The sequence below is a fragment of the Asterias amurensis genome, chromosome 5 (genome assembly GCF_032118995.1).
Source record: "Asterias amurensis chromosome 5, ASM3211899v1".
Classification (NCBI taxonomy): domain Eukaryota; kingdom Metazoa; phylum Echinodermata; class Asteroidea; order Forcipulatida; family Asteriidae; genus Asterias; species Asterias amurensis.
This window is the reverse complement of record NC_092652.1, coordinates 16,925,777-16,948,023: the sequence shown is the minus strand read 5'-3', so window position 1 is coordinate 16,948,023 and position 22,247 is coordinate 16,925,777. Positions and strand designations below refer to the sequence as shown.

General features: G+C 39.6%; 2 protein-coding genes across 3 annotated transcripts in view; one reads left to right on the top strand and one right to left on the bottom strand.

Annotated features, from left to right (window-relative positions):
- The window catches only part of LOC139937774 (uncharacterized), a 96,285-nt gene extending 94,591 nt beyond the window's left edge, over positions 1 to 1,694 (bottom strand). The window contains 1 exon segment of the mRNA XM_071933079.1: positions 1,408 to 1,694. The gene's annotated coding sequence lies outside the window, so the exon portion shown is untranslated.
- Positions 1,695 to 3,060: 1,366 nt separating this feature from the next.
- Positions 3,061 to 21,608, top strand: LOC139937359 (protein OS-9-like). 2 transcript variants are annotated; one of them, XM_071932466.1, is made up of 12 exons: positions 3,061 to 3,281; positions 4,704 to 4,874; positions 5,828 to 5,968; positions 7,069 to 7,167; positions 7,531 to 7,732; positions 8,797 to 8,916; positions 9,383 to 9,532; positions 10,706 to 11,016; positions 11,474 to 11,621; positions 11,875 to 12,072; positions 13,422 to 13,543; positions 17,143 to 21,608. In XM_071932466.1, the coding sequence occupies exons 1-12, from the start codon at positions 3,129 to 3,131 to the stop codon at positions 17,302 to 17,304; spliced, it is 1,977 nt and encodes a 658-aa protein (XP_071788567.1). In that variant the 5' UTR covers positions 3,061 to 3,128; the 3' UTR covers positions 17,305 to 21,608. The 2 variants fall into 2 exon arrangements, with proteins under 2 accessions (XP_071788567.1, XP_071788566.1); XM_071932465.1 differs by having other exon boundaries at positions 13,419 to 13,543.
- The last annotated feature ends 639 nt before the right edge of the window (positions 21,609 to 22,247 follow it).

Sequence of the window (22,247 nt, the reverse complement as noted above, 5' to 3'; positions counted from 1 at the left end):
TACTTCCTTTCAAAACAAACTACATGTATTTATATTTGAACAAAACAAACAGTTCACCAATGGCTTAAACTTTTAAGCGGTTCTGTTTACATTATTACAGGATTTATTTACTAATAATAGTGGCTTCTAATATATAGCGCTCAGGTCCGTCACTTGCTCATGGTGCTTCAACATTATTACCCCTGGTCACTGGGCCTGAAAACATCCCTTAAACTATCTCAGTGAGCCTGTGCCGCCAAGTATGTAGCGCACTAAGCTAATCAATCACAAGAACCAACTCTGCCCTCACAGGTAGAAGTGCAATTTTTGTATGTCCCTTTCAAGTTTCAGTAAGTTTGAAAATGCACTTCAGTTGACACAAATGACACTACCAGGGCTGTATGCTTCGTTTATGAAAGGGCAAGGGCACCAAGGCATTTTTTTCTTGGTAAAGGGCACCCAATGATGAAATTGCAAATTCGTACTGGAGCATTTCAAGGGCACCAAGGCAATGACCAGGGGACACAGAGGCAATCGCCTTCGTTGCCTCCGTGAAGTACATTGTATCAGGCGTGCACTACTTTATCGTACGGGAGACGATAGCCGAACAAACCTCACAGTTCTAGGAGTAACTTTAACCTGGCCAAATAATTATCAGTCGCTGCCATTAAGAATGAGGTTCGTTCTGCTATCATCTAGCAGAGCGAACCTCATACTAGTAATAGTACTTTGTGGGAGTACCCCCTTAATATTAATATTTGGCTTTAATTAAGTATAAAACACATTGGTGCCCTTCCTTTTACACAAATAAACTGATCACGCCCGAGTCATTCAAAGTTAAAAATTATTAAAACAAGTCATTAAATCTGTATCTGTATTGTTGAGCCGGCAAGGAAAAGTTTCCGTATGGCGCCACCACTTTTTCATTCGAAATAAAATAATATAGTATCTAATTTACCTGATTGATATATCCCTTTTTGTAAAAATGAGTGAAAAAGTGGTGGCGCCATACGGAAAGTTATCCGCCAGCAAAAAGATGTCTAAAGACACATCACACCAGCTTTGCGCATTGTGTGAATGGGATGGCTTAATTTTGTTTAACACATGCCACTGTCTGTCATTCGTTCATAAAATCAAATCATACACACACACACAGATTACCAGTACACACAATAATATTATTATATTAATATTATATTAACAAAACATTCTTTTAACAAATGAGTATTCCTCCATGGTATGAGTATACAAAGATTGACTGAATAATTTATAAAGAATAAACATTTTAGTACAAACACATCGTCCACCACCGTGTTTTGACTGTCTGTGTACGACGTAAGCCTACACAACAACTCCACAGTTTTACAAATCTGGCTGTCTGCTGGATACATGTTTACAATGGTTTACGACGTCGGGAAAAATACTTACCTACGATTCTTTACTTCCAAAGAAACTTCCTTTTTTCCAGGAAAACTTGAACTCAAATCCTTACTTCTTCAGACACAAGAAACGCTTAACATCCTGTCGAACGTCCCATACAAAAACAGAATCGAAGGGTCCATTTGGTAGTTCCGTTAAAGTTATTTATTTTGAGGAAGTTTTCTGCTGTCAAAATTCCGTTTCACGACCTCCGCGCTTTCGTCCATCATTCATTCCTCGTAAAATAATGTGCAAGCAATGCGTTTGTGCGTAAAATATCGTACCCGATTACACAGTGCACGTGAGCATAGTTCCCTCTTCACTCAGCGATATGTAAACATACAAAAAATAGGTATCAGTCTATCGTTGGGCCGCTTCAGCTAAAAATAGAACTGGAGTATTCTATGTTTTCGAAAGGGGAATAGTTTATAAGATAGCAAACTTAGAAGTCAGGAATTTCGCAGATGAGCTAATTGTAATTCAAAGAAGAAATGTTTCCATTAAATAAATGTGTAATTTTGCTTAAACAAAGTGATTTTGGCAATCATATTAGTTCCTTGTCGACCAATCTTTGCCCTTACAAAGAACATGGTTTATCACCCTCATATATTTTGGTACCTAAATTCATACCCATAAACACATTGCACAATCTAAATTGAAATGACGTGTCCTGTCAATTTTGAGACGACAGAGGGCAGTAAAGAGCTGGTTCACTAAACCGTACTGACAATAATAATGACGTGGGTTTTCCGCTCTGCGCATAGTCTTGGCCCAAGGCTGCACTCGGTGTAAATCGTTGTAGCAAGCCCCTCTTGATCTTGAAAAAAATCCTGATAACGGGCCAATACAAACCCCTTTTCATGCTATAGAATCACATTTTCTGTGAGTAATGGAACACCAATAGTTGAAAAACAAATCATTGAAATTATCACTTGAAAGCGTGAAATATAAACCCTTGAAACTTGAATTTTCCACCCCAAAGTCCAGATTTGATGATGCCCCCCCTCCCCTCAAGAAAAGAGATTGGAAAGGTTTGGAACTAATAAGCTGGTGTGGGGGGGGGGCTAAGAAGATGGTGGCCTTTCTCGCTATACCTTGCTAATGTTTTTTCGAAAACCGAAGCTTAGGCGTGGGTTAGGCTTCACTTATTTGAAAACGTGCACTTTCCTTCCGGAGCTTCAAATGGCAGATGGAGTCCCACTCAAGCCCAGGCTCAAAGGCCACATGGCATATAGACGAGGCCGTGCTTCCTTCGAAAAGGGCCAGTGTCACATGAGGTAGATTCTGCCCCCCTCCCTTACGGGCTGGAGAAGATTGATACAAAAGAGGGCGCTATCAGAAGAAGTTTGTACACAGTTTAATCTCCTGCTACACCATAACCTAAACCCATGCCTAAACACATACCATGGAGGTAGAAAAAGTGGATCATAAGCTACATTTTTGTCTTAGATCGACTCCGATCCGATCCACTGGCCTTTTGTATGAGAACATGTGAGGTCTGATACCTCCCGCAGAGCCCGCAACATTCTTTTAGCAATACTTTCTGAAGTTGACCTTGGGCACCCTTTTCATAATCGTATCGATTAGTAACGTCTCGAATCACGACTACAATGGGAGCAAACACATTTTAGTCTGTACGGAATAGTTAAAAAGCACAACAAAATAACTGAGACCCGAGGCCTGTCAACTGGTTAGAATCTCGTATTGTTCGGCATGAAAAGAAACATACAATGGCAAAGTTAACCTGGGACAGATGTCTCCTTGCTTTCTGCTGCAGTTTTTCGTTATTTTGCAGTAATATATTTGCATTTTTAGATCTGGAAGAGCTGAGGAGTGTGCATTATGACATCGATATATCTGCAACCCCTGTTCTCGTTGGAAGAGTAAGGTTTATTATTATTTTGTAAGCCATCCGGTAAAAAATAGCCCATCCTCCCCATCATGATCATGATGATCATGACCATGGCATTGTTCATTCATCCAATCATGTACTCATAATCATATATGTCATAGTCGGTGGCGCCATACGGAAAGTTATCCGTACAGCGCCCCAGTTACTGGGTCCATATCTTGTTTGTTTCTTTTTATTTTGCCATTCCTCGTCTTGACCATCCAAAATTAAATATTCCATTGCAACTTTGCAATTTCATACCTTTATTTAGACTAGACTCTAGAGCTGTGGTAATTTGGTATATTATTGATAAGAGAATAAAAGGGTAGCGACGAGTTATTTTAACGGCCGTTTAAAACAGGCAGGGTCGTTGCCGTGTGATATCGCACCGCAACGATCCTTCAAGGTTTTAAATGGACGTTTAAGAACGAGTCACTACTCTTTTATTCCCATTCATAAATGCCCTTTTGTTAAAAAACGTTACAAAAATACAATTAAGAATTACAGACACTTTGACAACTGAAAACTCGAGGTTTGAAGTATTTTTTCAAAAACTTTGTGAAGAATCTGTTAGATGCGCGTATTGATTCGAGTGGGTTGTGTGTACGCGCACCCGCTTAGAAATAGATTACGCGCGCGCTTAGAAAAAGATTACATGCGCGCACTAAGTAATGTACTACGCGCTGTTACTAATAGCTATGAATTGCGCGTTCTGGGTGATAATATTGGCGTACGCGTGCGCCGACACGCGGAAGCCAGCTGGTTATAAACAGCTCTAGCTGGTCATTCATTAACCGTTTAAAGACCCCCGCGTGATGTGCTCTCCACCAATAGGAGTAGCGAAACTGTCTGGGGTATTTATGAATATTTTTTCAAATGATTAATTCTTGCAGCATTTGTGTTTAGAAAATATTTTGTTTGGTCAAACATCAATAGATGGAACCGACTATAGACTCAAATAGTGAATGCACCGAGCTTGAACAAAAGCAACTGCTACACTAAAATACCATACCCCCGCACAAGTGACAAGCCTGGCATCATACTCTCATCGAGTCTAGCCCGTAAAAGAGTGAGAGTTAAAGTGAGAGAAAATATAACTGACCGTCTTGGTTATAGAAGTAGTAGGTGAGACCTAACTAATTACAATGAACTGAATATTGATGCCAATCTGCGACATTCAGTTACATTTCTGAGATTCTGTCTGACAATGTTGAACAATATTGAACAAGGCTCATACAAATGTTGAGATAATGAGAGACAAGTAAAATCAAACATCAGCCATCTTATGAGAGGACTTTGTTTAGTTCACTCAATGATGAGGCAGAGACTATCTTGTTGTTCTCCAAGAGCAGATAGATAAATGAAGGACCACACTATCCGACTCTAATTTTGCCCCCTCCTTCTCTCCCTGCAGCCCATTGAGCAGCAAGTCGTTCATTTGCGCTCCAAGTTTGGTCAAAGATATGAATGTCAGCTTCCAGACATGACCGACTATGAGAAGGAGCAAGAAGAGGAAAAACTAGCCTCCGATATCGGAATCTCAGAACTTCTTAAACCAATGGAGAATGCGCCCTGTTTAATCAAGGTAGGTATCCAAAAGATGGAACCTCAACAAGAGTGCTAAATGATGTTACTTTTAAGGACTTGTCTGTGCTCTTATTTAAAATAGTGTATTTTTTTTTTATTTTTTTTTAGTTTGAACTGGATGCAAACTCGGTCACAGGCTTAGGTAATCACTCTTGAAAGAAAAGGCAAAAAAAACTTATGTGGTTAGATGTACAGTACTTTTTTGATAGTATAAAGCATCTCGAGAAACATTTTCACGTTGAAGTAAAGTTTTGTTTTTGATATCAATTTTTATTCCCTAATTTGTTTTATCTGAGTAAGCGTTACTGACAGTAATGCTTCTCAGCTCTGGACTTTTGGTGATACATCTAAAACGCAACCATAGGATTAAAAAAACTGAACGGTTCCAAAAACCAAATTTCATAAAGCTGCTTAATAAAGGGCCTATGTAACTTTTGTAGGACAAAAATCACAATGTCCACTGATTTACACTAAACTAACACAGTTTGAAGATAATGATAGTAGAAAGCTTCCCTGAAAATATTACGTGCTGAGGTGCTGTAGTTTTTGGGAATTGAGTAAAACAATGTCATGAAAATAATTTTCCTCTCATTTCCTCTCATTTTTTCATGACATTGTTTTACTCATTTTTCAAAAACTACAGCACCTCAGTAAGTAATATTTGAAGGGAAGCTTTCCACTATCATTAGCTTCAAACCCTGTAAGTTTAATGTAAATCTATGGACATTTTGAAAAAAGTACCCAAATCCTTTGAGGTATTTTTTGTCTTGTCTTAGTATCTTTAAGATTCAGTATTTGTTTCTCCCCGAAAGCATTTTTAGGGTAAGTGGAGTTTGGGGAAGGGGAATGAATTAATGTGACATCAGACACATACTTGAATAGGTTTGGGCAAGGCTCGCACCGCCTTGTAACCAATACTTCAATACATTTTATTTCCTACTTTCCTTACAGACCAAAGATTGGTGGAGTTATGAGTACTGTCATGGTAGACATATAAAACAGTACCATGTTGAAGATGGTAAGATACAAGGCAAGGTGATCTATCTCGGCTACTACGAGAGTGAAATGGATTGGAATAACAAAACTCATAAGGTAGGTGTTTCATATCATCTATCTGGTTGTGAATCCAATGACTCTCAGAAAAGCAAACTTACTACAAGCCAAGAACCCAATGGAGAGAAGACAAGGAAAAATGTTTCAATTTTAGATGTGGGAGGGAAACCCCTGAGAATTATTCCAGAGCGCCCAATTTCATAGCGCTGCTTAACGGCTGATTTTGTGCTTACTGCACGATTTCCATTTCATAGCGCTGCTAACAGTAAGCACACGAAAAGGCATGCTAACCTTCCGGTGCTTACCGCACGAAAATAAATGACGTCACAATGCAAATCCATGGTAAACGCGCAATATGGCCACCCAAGTTTTCTGCTAACTTGTGAAATACGCTAAGGCTTAAGCAAATTTTTCTGCTACAGTAAGCACGAAAAATTTGCTTACCGTTAAGCAGCGCTATGAAATTGGGCCCAGGGGAGTTTCAAACCCCTGCAGTCAGGTAGGGTCTGAAAAACCAATCCGACGTGATTCAAACTTGGGGCCTAGAGGTAGGAGGCAAGGAAAGATATCATTAGCCAATCCGACCAGTAGCAGGTTCCAATTCCGCAGAGCTGCTAAGCGACACATTTTGCTAAAACTACTTCAATACATGATCTTGTTAATGAAGAAACGATACTGCCGCCTGGCAGGAGTACTACCAACATCTTTGGACAATAAGCCATGGTTTATGAAATGATTTTAAGGCCTTCAGCATGCTCCATGGCTTATACTCCGGGCGACTTAAAGGGTCTTGGTACTTTTTGTAGGATTTACACTTAACTTACACAGTTTGAAGAAAATAATGGTATGAAGCTTCCCTGAAAATATTACTTGCTGAGGTGCTGTAGTTTTTGACAAATGAGTAAAACAATGTCATGACAACAATTTTCGTCTCAGTGATCATGAGACGAAAATTATTTTAGCATGTAAAAACGTATTTTCATGACATTGTTTTACTCATTTCTAAAACATTACAGCACCTCAGCAACTAGTATTTAAAGGTATGCTTTCTGCTATCATTATCTTCAAACGGTGTAAGTTTAATGTAAATCTGTGGACAACATCAAAATTAATCGGTGTACTTCTTCCAAATATTGCAGGATGCTAAGAGACACAGATTAAATCGTTACCATAGTCACACGTATGTGAACGGCTCTCAATGCGATGTGACCAAAACTCCCAGAGAAACTGAAGTTCGGGTAAGTGTTACGCAACGATATATTCAATTGTTTGTTTTGTTGAGTTTGCACATAAATGATCAAGTAACCATTGTAAGTGCGAAATAGTAACAGTGTTTAGGTATCAATAGTTAAGCGTGTTTTAAAGTCCAGTGTTTTAGGACTCGAGTCTCGGTCTCAGACTCAACCCAAGTGCCTCTTGATGTTAGACTCACACTTGACTGAAGTGATTTGACTTGTGCAGTACATGGGTGAGAGTGCAGAATTAATTGTCTGGCTTCGGATTCGCTGTGACCACGATGATATTCCCGCTTTTAAATTAAATTCCACTTGCCTTGCCCCACACCTTGTATCCAGGTTTAAATACCTTTGCTCTATTTTCAGTTCATGTGTGCTGAGGGCCAGGGTGATTCAATCCACCGTATAGATGAGCCGTCATCTTGCGCATACGTCTTAAACATCCATACCTCACGTACTTGCCATCACCCCTATCTACGACCCCCTCCGAGCTTGAAGCCTAGACCGATACTCTGCTATCCTGCGCTGGAACAAGATCAGTATGACAAATATCTTGAGATCAAACAAGGTATGATTTTTTACGTTTTTGGGGGGGGGGGGGGGTCCTTGATATTTGAATGGGATTGTCTCAGTTGAGGAACTCTGGAACAATCTTCCTCAACACTTGTGCCAACTAGAATTCCAAGTCCTTCAAATCAACACTCAAAACTCATCTTTTCAACACACGTTATCAAGATGCCATATAAAGGTGTTTGAACAAGAATAATATTGGAGTCTAACACTCGTTTAGACAGGCGCTCCAGAGTCACGTCGAACTAAATTATGAGTTAAGTATATGAAACAGTTAGGAGAGACTGGACGCGCTAAAAGTCGAAAGATCAACGGATGGAGTCGTTCGGAACAACTAGAGTTGCTCCTAATAGACCAGTATCATGGTGCAGCCATCTTGAATTTCTCCCATTGATGTCAATGTAACTAAAACCAAGGCTGGAAGAACAAAATAGTCTGGTTCCTATTGCAAAATGATTATGATTGTTATTGGATACGAGGAACATGGATGGAGGCAGCATGATACACGTCTATCTATTTGGTTTGGCGCAACTCTGGTGCACTTGTCTGAAACGGGCACGTATCCATTAATACGGTGCTCAAGGCACTGGAACAAAGGGAAACTCTTTTCTAGAGGGTTTTTGAAGTACAAGACCCATTGTGTAGCATCTTAGTAGTTAAAGGGTTTCCAAAGTCATGAAGGTGCTGCGGCACACTTTGCAGCCGCTGCCAGAAGCACCAGGCAAACCCCTTCTCTTAGCAACAAGTGTAATTGGGTTTATTTAAATGTATTACACAACACACGGGACACCCACAGATTACAATAGATGGATTGCAATACGCGTCATTGGCCGCCATATTTGATGAATTGTGCACGCGTGAAGAGCTACCATTGGCTGAGAGTCAAACGCAGCGCGTACACCTGTGTACTTTTCCCAGTGGTAATACATCAAAGATGGTGGTCAATGGTGTGTATTGCAACCCATCTATAAGTATAGTTGAGTTGAACTAAGGAAAGGTCTTGAATCCACCACAAATTGTTCACTCACATTATGACTCGCATTTCATTTGTTTTTCCTTTAGCGACCACACACAGTAAACACCACCTCATCGAGATCGGCTCCTCAGAAGCGATGAAATACAAGAAGGAACATCTCCTTCCCAGTGATAGTACACCAGCTGGCTTGCCAAGTACAGACCAAGGTAGGGTTAAAAACACACCAAAAAAGCATTTACTGGAAGAGTTGAATCTCATTTTGAATTTGTAAAAATAAAAAATAAAATCCCCAAAAAGGAAGCAGTCTCCTGACATCGACTAGAGCGAGCTAGTCAAAACAGTGAGACCCATTTAGAACCCGCTCCTCAGTAGTGAAGTCAATAATGGTCCACTAAAAGGTAGTCCAGGCCGATTTTCTACTCTCCGCCCAGGTAGTAGTAAATCAGTTCTATTCAATACTGAGAAGTCTCCCGAACATCCGATAAATCTACTCTGCAGTAGCAGAATAGTTAGCAATACAGCTCTCTAAAGATTCTACCTGGCAAGTAGATTACACACATGGTGTTGCCGCAAACCAAATATATTTATAGATACCCTACCATGCAATGCTTAAAATCCAACAGAAGCTGGTGGGGACGCTAAACATGTTTTTGTTTTTTTGACAATTGACAGACAATTTGATGGACGAAGAGGAGGTTGAGATAGATGGATTGGAGGATGCTGTCGCTATGGGCTTGGACCCCACATCCCTCAGCGACATGGTCAAGTCAGTACTGAAATTAGCCAAGAAGAATGTGAATGACATCAACCTCGAGGTCAAAGGTGAGAGACCAAAGGGATATTGTTCTCCCCCCCCAGTTTCTACTACCTATTGACACTTGATGAAATTATATTGTTGACCTGGGGCGGATTGCACCAAGCGGTCTTAAACCAGTCTATGCGCTATAGCCGGCTAACTTGAGACGCGCATAGACAGTCTTTAATTATAGACCGATTGCAATAGCGCGGTCTATAATTATAGCCAGTCTTAAATCTTAAGCCTGCTCTGAGCTGGCTATAATCGGTCTTTGTTTTGGTTTTTAAAGATGGCACTGCATTTGTTAGTTGTAGATGATTTGATACAAAGAGCTCTAGGATGAGATTGTATTTTAGAAATAAATTACACCCATGGGAGGCATTATGATGATGATCAAGGTGACTGTATCGTAAATATATGTTCCCAAAAGTAAAAATGATACAACTCACAGATTTAATATCCGATGATTCAAACCAAAGCAATAGGAACAATGCCGTACCGCCAGTGCCTGCAGAGTGCTAAGTATTATCGGGCATTTTGTTCGTATTTCATTATTTTTCAGCGACTTATCTAAGACCGGCTTACTGCAACAGGCTTAATGACTGACTAAGCTAAGACCGTCTCAGGCAGATAGCCTGCTATAACTGACTGGTCTCAGACTGCTGACAAAGACCGTTTTATTGCAATCGGCCCCAGCTCTTGTTACTGGCTTTTACAATATTGAATCAGTCTAATGAAATTGAATGATCTTATTTGTGAATGCTAAACTGGTGAAATTGAATTACTACTTTTTAACGCTGATTCAACAGGTCGTTCATTTATCAAACGTGATTTAATGAGCGAGTGTAAAAATTAACGGATTTTTGTTCAAATTTGACTGGAACAACATAGAGTATTGTGTCCTTAAGCAAGACATTTAAACATGATTGATTCGTAGAGTTGGGGAGGTAGTGCTTTCTGCTCTACAAGCCAGGCTTCTGATGGATGGACTGTAAAGGAGGTAACCCTGTTTCAGCCTCAGGAGTAGGTGGCAACGTCCCCTGGCAAAAAAAACAAACTGTAGCCCACACCTTGAAATGGCCTTCATGCCTCGTGTGTCTGGCGACTTGCATAAAATAAAATAAAATTTAAAAAATGTATAAAGAAAAGTATCTAGGTTGAAGTTGGTACCTGACAGGGATGTTCTCATTCCGTGCTAGATAACTCAGAGAATGGTCAAGATTCTACTGAACGAGATTCAGGCGAAGAAGATGAAGACAATAACGATGATGATGAGGAGCTGTTAATGAATCTTTTACTCTCGGAAGAATTCGGTGAAGACGAGATGCTCGAAGACGACGAACTGGAGGAACTCATGCAGAGAGATACGGACGAGTTGGTCAAGATGTTCCGCGAGCGTATAACCAGATTGACCTCTGACCCCACAGAGGTCGAGAGGTTAAGTAAGATGGTAGATAGCGTTGAAAGGACTCTCGGTGAAATCGAGGCAGTGAATGAGCTCCTAGGAGAGGTAAAAGAAGTAGAAATAAACAATTTATATATTTTTTGTGTAAATTACTATTTCTCATCCTTGGTTGAATTTTGGATACATCAAACTGTATGTAGTTTAGGGTGACCACGTAAAAGTGGAATTCAATTGAAGTGTGTTGCATCTAAATATGTGCACTGTGTACTAAGCAACCGACAAGCACTAATGAGCAGTGGACAGTTTTTTCACAAGCGGCCATAACTGGAGAAAGGTATTAATACGGCATGCTGCCCATGGTAGCAAGGCTGGACTCTTTAATGTTCCAGTCGTAGCCACTGCTGTGTTAGTCAGTTAATTACCAGCTGAAGTCATCATCTTTCGTTAAAGACTAGCATCTGTGGCTAAGAAGTACACAGGTTCAAAAGTTGCTGACACACCTGAGCCTTTAGTGTAATTTTTTGGTTAAATGCTCAGTCTTTCATTTTGTATCTGTGCTTAGGAGGAAGTTGATGATGAGGAAAAGGAATGGACTGAAGAAGACGGAGAAACTCTTGCAGATCTTGGGGATGGGAGGAAGAAGGAGGACGATAACACTCCAAAGAACCTCATGAAGGATAGTGAAGAGAAAGCGGCTGCCAAGACTCATGGTAGGTGACATGGGGGTCATTCGACAGGACACGAGAGGATGATGGACCCTGTCCTATTGTCATTCTCTGTTGACTAATAACAATAAATAACAACAAAGACATTTGTAAAGCGCATAGTGCAAAAGCCTGTAAGCGCATAAAGAGAACAATAAAAAATGCAATGAGTGAAAGATAAAATTACAAGTAAGCTGATTACAAATAATTTTTTGAGATTGTGTTACCACAAACGGAATATACATTGTTTTGTCATCAGATAATACAAAGGTTGCCAGTGTTCCGTCGTTAGCGTCCAGTAAGGACAAGATCAAAGTGAAGGTGACCAAACTGTCCATGGACAAGTCGAGGAACATTAAGGTAGACTCCGGCAAAGAAGTAGAAGTGTACGACAGTAATAAGAGACCCATTGAAGAGGCAATCGCACAGCAACTGGAGAACGCTGGAATAAACAATGGTAAAACAAAAAAACTCTGAAAGGGAACGAAAGTGACTACTTTCATAGAGCTGCTTTGGCGGCAAACATTGATAATTTTGGTTTTACCCTTGCACCAATGTGTGTTAGCACTGTACACTCAGTACTTTTCCTAGTTCTGTGAAAAAAAAAAACACTGGCATATTACTCGGGTGGGATTTTAACCCAGTGACTTTAAGAGCAGTGTCTTACCAACTAGACCACCGAGATTGCCTGGTAGCTAGAGGCAGAAAATATTGCTTAAGAATTTTCTGCTTAGCATAAATAAGCAGGATACCAATTTCATATTGTACATGTGACATAGCAGTTTGGCTAGTAACCTGGTTCCGATATGCAAAATCTTATTGTGCCTGGCAGCTTTTTGTGCTTAAGCGGCTCAATGAAATTGGGCCCTGGTGGGAAATAAAGTTTTGATTGCAATGTGGAAAACCTCCCCCTAAATAGAGATGAAAACTTGTACTTTATGACTAGGCATGGTGTTATTCGTACTAAAAGTAACACGTTGCCTTGGATCGGACGAGTTGGTTTATAAAAAGCGTTTGTAACCGTTTGTTATAAAATGCATATGGTTGGAAAGATGTAAAAGTAGAATGCAATGATCCACACAAATTTGCCTCAAAATTGCGTGGTTTTCCTTTTTAACCTCGTCGACAAACACGGCCATTTATGGGAGTGGGTTTTCCTTAAACTATTCCTCTGGTGTTTTCCTCCCACATCTATATCTGAAACATCCTCCCTTGTCTTCTATCCACTGGGTTCTTGGCTAGTACCATGAAAAAGTTCGCTCTTCTGTGAGTCCTTGGGTCCACAACAGAATAAATGAACTGAAATGAAATGAAATTTACAACAACAAAACTAAATGGTATGGTCTCAATTCCGAAAAACGCCAAGTTACATCTTAAAATGAGTTGTAAAATGTTGGAATACAGATTCTTATTGTGATGTCAGTTTTTGCCGAGAAATTAAGGGTGCGTTCGTTAAACTTCCCTGGGTCGACCCCTGTCTGCCACTGGTACGTTCAAATAGCTTTGACGTCTTTTCAGGGGCTCACCCGGGTCGGCCCCCCTGTGCTCTGCTTTTGGAGTGGATCACTTGGTGGTGACCCGAGGTGTATGATGTCACCACGAGAGGGTGAGTGTTATCGTTCGATTAGCTCATGGCAGGGTCTCACCCAAGTGAGCACTGCGGGGTTGACTCAGGGAAGCTTATCAAACGCACCCCAAGACTGATGCACATCTAAGACCAATCTTTGCTTTAAAAAAAAATTAAATCTTGGGTGTGTCTTCTAACGGCATTTAAAGACCTTTTGATCTTGTTTTCTCTTAAAGCAGGAAAGGTGGAGTTTCGAATCGTGACGTACACACCTAATGAATGGCCGGAGGGAGAGGACGGAGTTACGATACTCACGGAAGAAGAAAGCAGTTACTTCAAAAATCTTGTTATGGGTCTACTGGTAAGTCTTTTGGTTTTTTTTTTAACCTTAAATCTGCTGAGTGTGTTTGGTTGGAAACCCTCCGATGTCATCCACAATAACTCACCGTGCTCAACCTGGAGCAGATGCATACTAATCTTATTCGTCTACCCTGGATCTGGATCTAAATATTCTCAATGCTCTTATTAGAGTCAAGCAAGAAGAGAAGATGATGAAGAAGTTTCATCTTTAGATGTGGGAGGAAAATCTAACAGAGTTATTTGGGGGAAAACCCACGCAGTCGGGTAGGGACTGATTACCCAATGCGCATAGTGCCTCTTGGTGGGATTTAAACCAGGGTCCCAGAGGTGGCCGGGAAGGCAAGGCAAGGCAAGACACCACTACACCAACCTATCCTGTCAATAGCTTCCTATATTAGTCAAGTGGAGGTAGCTTATTGGCTGATCCTGTTTGCCGCACATTTATAGCTGTGCGTTTTCTATGTATCATCATCGTTTTAATAATAAAAGTAGTGCCTTTAAAGGGAAGGTACACGCTTGGTACTTGTCAAAGACCAGTCTTCTTGCTTGGTGTATCCCAACATAAGCATAAAATAACTAGCCTGTGAAAATTTGAGCTTAATTGGTCATCGAAGTTGCGATAAAATGATTAGAGAAAAAAAAACACCCTTGTTGGACGAATTTGTGTGCTTTCAGATAGGAATGCTTTTAAAGATCCATTGTTACAACATGAGGGGTGCCTTTGAGTTCTGGCCTAAGGAATTAAAGTCAACATGTAAACCATGCCTTGTGATGTTAGGTGATATCTAAACAAAAACATTTAAAGGCAGTGGACACTATCGGTAATTGTCAAAGACTAGCCTTCACAGTTAGTGTATCTCAACATATTTTGCATAAAATAACAAACCTGTGAAAATTTGAGCTCAATCGGTCATCGAACTTGCGAGATAGTAATGAAAGAAAAAAACACCCTTGTCACACGAAGTTGTGTGCGTTGAGGTGGTTGATGTCAAGACCTCAAGTTCTAAATCTGAGGTCTCAAAATCAAATTTGTTGAAATTACTTCTTTCTCGAAAACTATGGCACTTCAGAAGGAGCCGTTTCTCACAATGTTATATACCATCAACCTCTCCCCATTACTCGTTACCAAGAAAGGTTTTATGCTAATAATTATTTTGAGTAATTACCAATAGTGTCCACTGCCTTTAACACATGTTTGCATTCACAAATTTGTAAGGATAGTTCAGAGGACAAATGATATACATGTACAGTAGACTTTTTAGTTCAGTGCACTTATATCACTCGGCCACATAATGACAGGTCTAAATGTCTAAAGGTCTAGATAACGAAACTAAATTGCAAGAGTTCTTGTAAATGATTTAGCCGAGTAGCGCATTTGTTGCACGAGGCTGTATACTCCCCAGGGAGCTGAGATGGTTTAAGGAGTGAATTAAGGCCCAGTGACCAGGGGTAATATCTTGAAGCGCTTTGAGACACCCGTAGGGAGTGAAAAAGCGCTATATAAAAACTCAATATTATTATACTATGGTATGCACATGTTGTGCCCAGAGACCGTCTGAAATACAAGCCATTACAAGACACTACTTGTTTGTCTACATCAAAAATAGAATTTCGTATCCATGGGGGGAAAAAAGAGACTTGGAACACAGCCATCGTGGCCACCATGTTTGTTTCTTAAAGGCATTGGACACTATTGGCATTTACTCAAAATAATTGTTAGCATAAAAACTTACTCGGTAAAAAAAAATGGAGAGCTTTTGATAGTATGAAACATTGTGAGAAATGGCTCCTCTGAAGTAACCTAGTTTTTGAGAAGGAAATTATCTTCACTTAAATATTTGAAATTGTAATTTTGTTTAAAGCACAGTTCAGAGAAAAATTAATGTATAAAAATAGACTTTGAGTTCAGTGCACTCATATCGCTCGACCACGTCACTTCATAATGGCAGGTTTAATCATCTAGATATCAAACTAAACTGCAAGAGCAAGATATGCCTAAAAGTTATTCTATGGGGTGCACATGTTGCGCCCAGAGACCGTCTGAAATACAAGCCATTTGGGATACCAAGACACTACTTGTTTGTCTTTATCAAAAATAGAATGTCGTATCCATGGGGATAAAAAAGAGACTTGGAACACAGCCATCGTGGTCACCATGTTTGTTTCTTAAAGGCATTGGACACTATTGGCATTTACTCAAAATAATTGTTAGCATAAAAACTTACTCTGTAAAAAGAAATGGAGAGCTTTTGATAGTATGAAACATAGTGAGAAACGGCTCCTCTGAAGAGAAAGAGGTAATTTTTCACTTAAATATTTAAAATTTTAATTTTGTTTAACACAGTTCAGAGAAAAATAATGTATAAGAATATATTTTGAGTTCAGTGCATTCATATCGCGCGACCACGCACTTCATAATGGCAGGTCTAATCGTCTAAATATCAAAACTAAATTGCAAGAGCAAGAGAGGCCTAAAAATTATTCTATGGGGTGCACATGTTGCGCCCAGAGACCGTCTGAAATACAAGCCATTTGGGATACCAAGACACTATTGTCTACATCAAGAATAGATTGTCCTATGCAAGAGGGAAAACAAAAAGACTTGGAACACGGCCACCTCGGCTATCATGGGAGGAATGTTTGATTCTTAAAGCCACCGGACACTATTGATAAAGACTCAAAATACTTGTTAGCATAAAAACTTACTTAGTTATGAGCAATGGGGAGCTGTTGATAGCATAAAACATTGTGAGAAATGGCTCCCTCTGAAGTAACACAGTTTTTGAGAAAGAGGTAATTTTTCACTCAAATATTTGAAATTTTAATTTTGTTTAGCACAGTTCAGAGAAAAATTACAGGAACATTACAGAATTGGTTTTTGCTAACAAACATGACAAAACAGTTGCTGGCAGTGTCAGCACTTTATGTAATCCACCATATACATAAACTGACAAACCTGTAGAAGTTTGAGATCGATCAGCTGTCTGGGTCACAAAAGAATATTGAAAAACTTATTACAAATTTTACATTGCATCGATGCCAAAGAAAAAAATGAACAAAACGCTCACTGAGCGATAAACTCCAAATGCGAAGTTAGATTATTTATTTCTCATCAAATATGACATTTCAGACAGAATTATTTCAAGGGATGTTTTCAACTGTCGTCATCATTACACCGTGTAAGTTTTATGTAAATCTGTGATCTTCACGATTTTTGTTTCTTACCAAATCTGTAACATTCCTTTGATGTATGAGAATAGAGTTTGAGTTCAGTGCACTTCTACCGCTCGACCACGTCACTTCATATTGACAGTTCTAAATGTCTAGATAGCAAAACTAAATTTCAAGAGCAATAATTCTATTGGATTCAAATGTCTGAAATACAAGCCACATGGGATACCAGGAAACTACTTGTCTACATCAAGAATAGATTGTCCTATGCAAGGGGGAAAACAAAGAGACTTGGAACACGGCCACCTCGGCTATCATGGGGGGAATGTTTGATTCTTAAGGCTAAAGTCAAAACTATTGCCCTGGAATTTGATTTTGCCATCGGCACTTACTAACTGGTGTTGATTTTTAACTTTTTTGTGATGCTAGGGTGGAGGGGCGGAGAACACCGAGCAGGAGCGGCAGGAGAGACTGGAGAGCAACTATCAGTTTACTTGGGACCCACAAGGAGCGAGTCAGCTGGGTACCGGGGTGACAACGAGTACCGATGGAAATGGTATCGAGGCGGATGGGGAGGAAAGCGTGCCGTGATTGCGGAGTTACTGGCCTTTTGTGCGGAAATTGTGGTCCCCCAATCGTTGAGGATTGTTGAATTTAAGACTAGATTTGTACTAAGCCGGTAATGTTGATTTCCGCTAGTACAGGTAGTATTATGCTTTGGTTATAGCATTCTTTTTGCAAGCCATCTGCTTTTGTTTGTGCTTTTAACTTCTTGAAGTCTATTTTGATGTTATTCTCTATCCATCAATCACCTTACTCCCCAGATTGTCCTACCCATCGTAGGGGATTATTGATTCTGAATGTCTCACTTTTGGATTTGTACTAAGCCCGTAATGTGTAAGGAAAATGTGCCGTGATTACCGAGTTACTGGCATTTTGCGCGGAAATTGTGGTCCCCCGATCGTTGAGGCTTGTTGAATTTGAGACTAGATTTGTACTTAGCCGGTAATGTTGATTTCCGCTAGTACAGACAGTATTATGCTTTGATTATAGTATTTAATGGCAAGCTGTCTGTTTTTGTTTTTCTTGTTAACTTCTTGAAGTCTGTTTCATAGTACTCTACTCCACCCCTTTCACCAACCGAAAGTCTAACTTGCAGTTTGGTACCTTTGAAATTCGCATCAAGTGGTGCGGACAGGGTGGGCTTTGACCGCTCTTGCTGGGATTATATGGTACTGTGTAAGACTAAGAATCTTATGATTTTGGTAAAGGAAGTCAAAACTTTCAAACTTAATTTGGTGTCAGCACACAATTTATTCAAAGTAGCCAAAACATTTTCATTGTCATTTTCGTCTATTTTTCAGTCTTTTTCTCCTTTTGGTAGGGAAAGGTTGCTTTTCCTCTGCTTATTTTTTCATTTTTAGAAATAGTAGTTCTTTACACCCACAGCCAGACTCGAGCCTCCCTCTCCCTAAGCTAATTCAAGAAAATATTTTATGTTGACATGTAAATTCTCTGACTATGCAATAGTTCAGGGTGTTTTGTTGTTGTTTTGTTTTGTTTTGTTTTGTTTTGTTTTAAAGGTACTTTCAGGGTTAATTCCCATAGCACTTTTCAAGACCTGGCCCCAATTCACAGATCAAGGTGATGTAAACCGGTGTACATCACTTTTGTTGTTACCCGGCCTGTCGGGTCATGTAACATGCGTTTTTGTTGCGCGTCACATGATTGGTTCTCGACCAATCAAACTTGACAGTTTGTTACCGAGGTATAACAGTTATGATTGGTATCCTGTTTATATTTGCTTAGCAAAGTTTGCTGCTTAAGCAGCTCTATGAAATTAAATACTCGACCAGCCCCCCTCTCATCCCCCCGAGTCTGGTGAACAAAATGTGAATTTAGTGCCTTCATCTTTTTGCAACCCAGGACATGTAAGCTTGTCTACTCTATGCCGAATTTGGATTCGAAAGAAGCTTTACGAGTCTGTCTGTAGAGCATAATCTTTTCTGTCTGTAGAGCATAATCATAATAATTCATCTTTGTCCTTCTTTCGTTTTAAAGATTTATCCTTTTGATTTGTCATGCCAAATTATCAATTATTAAGAAACATTGGGCAAGTTGGAAGAAAGCCTTACAATTAAAACAGTATGAAAATTCAGGTTTCCGAACAAAATCAACCTCTGCCCTCGCAGTTCTTTTGTTCCTCTTCTTTGTTAAGCACTCCATTCTTCGTGGGGCGCTATATAAATGCTTGTGTATTATTATTATTATTAAGGTACCCATTTATACCTCTGGGTGAAGAGAAGCAATTATATTGTATGACTTAACCTCCAGAACCTTGAAGCCACCATGACTTGTCACCTAATTGGTTGGACCATTTTTGTGATTGCTTCAACTTGACTTGTGTACCGTTTAATAATTTGACCTTTTTTTGTTCTGCCTCTGTTTCTGTTCATCGCAGTTGTTCTGTCTTATGTAAATCATAACAGTATGTATAAATTGCCATACAAAAATTGAATATTTAAGAGATATATTGTACATGGGTGTATAAAGAGATAATGATTAATGCTTGACTGAAAACCAGAAAAAAAGTGCAAGAAAACTTAACGCAAACTGTTATATTTAAAAACCGTTTAGTGTGCCTTTATCCTTATTAACAAATACAATACGTTGAAGGTATAATGTTGCCTTTCAAATAATAGATAATTCTTCTAACAAAGAAGACGGAAAAAAAGTTGCTTTCCCTTAAATTTGTTCACGTTTATTCTTTACTCTAACACCTTTCCTGTTTTCAAAAACTGATCAACAGCTATTGTAAGTCATGAAAGTGTTGTCACATTTTAGTTGTCACGTATTATTCAAATCTGTTCACCGAATGCCAACAACCTTTCAAAGGTCATTGTTTGCTCAAGGGAATGTCCATCACATCAAACCCCCAATGCTACAACCATCGAAGGATGGCCGTTTAGTGAGTGGGTGACCTTACTTTAGGTAAGGCGTGTCAAGGAAGGTTCTTCTGGCACTTCTTCTGCCTCTGTTAATACATACATGTAGATCTCTTTAAGGCACTAGACACTTGGTACTCAAAATAATTGTTAGCACAAAAACTTACTTGGTAACGAGCAATAGAGAGCTGTTGATAGTATAAAACATTGTGAGAAACGGCTCCCTCTGAAGTAACAGTTTTTGAGAAAGAGGTTATTTCTCAGTCAAATATTTTAGTCCAATCAAAGACTTCAGACCTGAAGCCTTTTCAGGCATCAGAAAGCACACCAATTTGTGCATCAGTTGTATTTTTTCTTTCATTACTTTGATTACCATTTGAGTCAAAATTTCCACAGATTTGTTATTTTATGCATATGTTGGGATACACCAAGTGAGAATACTGGTCTTTGACAAATACCAAAGATGTCTGGCGCCTTTAATGCTCGCTTAAATGCAGTAGACACTATTGGTAATTGTCAAAGACTAGCCTTCACAGTTGGTGTATCTCAACATATGCATAAAACAACAAACCTGTGAAAATTTGAGCATAATCGGTCATCGAACTTGCGAGATAATGAAAGAAAAAAACACCCCTGTCACACGAAGTTGTGTGCGTTTAGATGGTTGATTTCGAGACCTCAAGTTCTAAAACTGAGGTCTTGAAATCAAATTCGTGGAAAATTACTTCTTTCTCGAAAACTATGGCACTTCAGAGGGAGTTGTTTCTCACAATGTTTTATACCATCAACCTCTCCCCATTACTCATTACCAAGTAAGGTTTTGTGCTAATAAATATTTTGAGTAATTACCAATAGTGTCCACTGCCTTTAATGCTCGCTTAATAGTGTTTTCATTTGCTATGATGTTTCTTATCCATTGTTGCTGTGCAACATCCTTCAACCAATGTATGGTGAAAAGATGATCTATCCTTGAACCACTAAAGGCAATTGTTCTTGTACCAAATAATAAGGTTTCACTCGCCTTAAACTAACATCAAGGTCTTGGACTTAACAATGGGAAGTCTAAAGATTTGAGTATAAGACTGCATCAAGAACAGCCATGTTGTTTCTGTGCCATTCCGACTGATGTCAAACTGGGAATGACCCAGAAATGTATGGTCAGAATTAGACTGGTCCCCTGTCTTTATTCACAAATCTCTGTGTGAAATGAATGCAAGGTTGTAGGTATTTGTAAGGATTCGAACATCCCGTCAGGCTTGATGCGTTAATCGAGAGCCTCAGAGAGTGACGTCAGATGTTCAGGCTAGGATTAAATGGGAGACTGTGGTTGCAGCATATTTACCAGTGCCCAATTTCATGGCTCTGCTTACCGTAAGCACAGAATCGGCGCTTACGGAAGCAGGCAAGCGTATTTCACGGGTTAGCGGCGAATTTTGGCTTCTGCACGTGCGTACTTTGCGTCACTAGTAGGCACTCTACGCTTACAAGGCTAGCGCAGAAATTCGGCACTTGCATGTAAGCAGGGAATCGTGATCGTAAGCAGAGCCATGAAATTGGGCCCAGGTATATTGCGCAATTTACAGAGAACGATGGATTTACCTGGTATGTCAGCTGCCACCTAGCGACCCACAAGTCCCCCGCTGATGAGTTTGGTTGCACAACACATGGCAAACTGTTAGTAATGATGGATGTTGATTTTGTTATGTGTAATGTTATAGGATCTTGCGATATTAAGTTGTGAGCAGCGATAGCGTTGTAGAAAAGGAGTGCTCAAAGTGCTCACAGTGAGTGGCGCGAATGTTCGTCAGTGTTTGTGTTAGGATTTAACAGTTAATTGAAACTTCTCAACTCGACACAAATTTTTGTTGTGGGTTATTTTTGTTTCAAAACCTATTTATTTGACTTTTGCCAGTGATAGGCCTATTTGAATAAAAAAATAAAAATGGATTTGGTGAGGAAATGTGGAGTCATTGTTTTTAATTTTAATTGTGGCATGTTCAATCCATTGTTATAGTTTTCTCATGAAGACCATCGAAGCATACTGATCGTAACATTGAGTTGTTCCACTACAGGTTTGTTTCAGAATCACCACGACTCATAATGTATACTGTGTTACTGCAAACCATAGCAGGCCTGTATGCTTCGTTTTTGAAAGGGCAAGGGCACCAAGGCATTTTCTCTTTGGCAAAGGGCACCCTATGAGGAAATTGTAAATTTCTACTGGAGCATTTCATGGGCACCGAAGCAATGACAAGGGGCAACGGAGGCAATCGCCTCCATTGCCTCTGTGAAGTATCAGGGCTGCCATATCTTTCGATGGTATGCTTGGTACACAGATTTGCTAAGTTCGTAATACAAATTGCTTACCAAGAATAAGTTACCAGCCAAAAAACGTAGGCCTACAATTGCATCAGAATGGTCCCCTTCAAATGGTTTTAAAAACAACAGGCTAATTTTGTTATCATTGTTAAGCCTGGTTCACATTTCCTGTGAAGCTAATTTGATGTCACAGATCTTTTTTCGCTGCGAATGTTAGCAAGAGTTGAGAGCTCACTTTTTTCAAATCAATCCAATAGGACATTTGTTTTA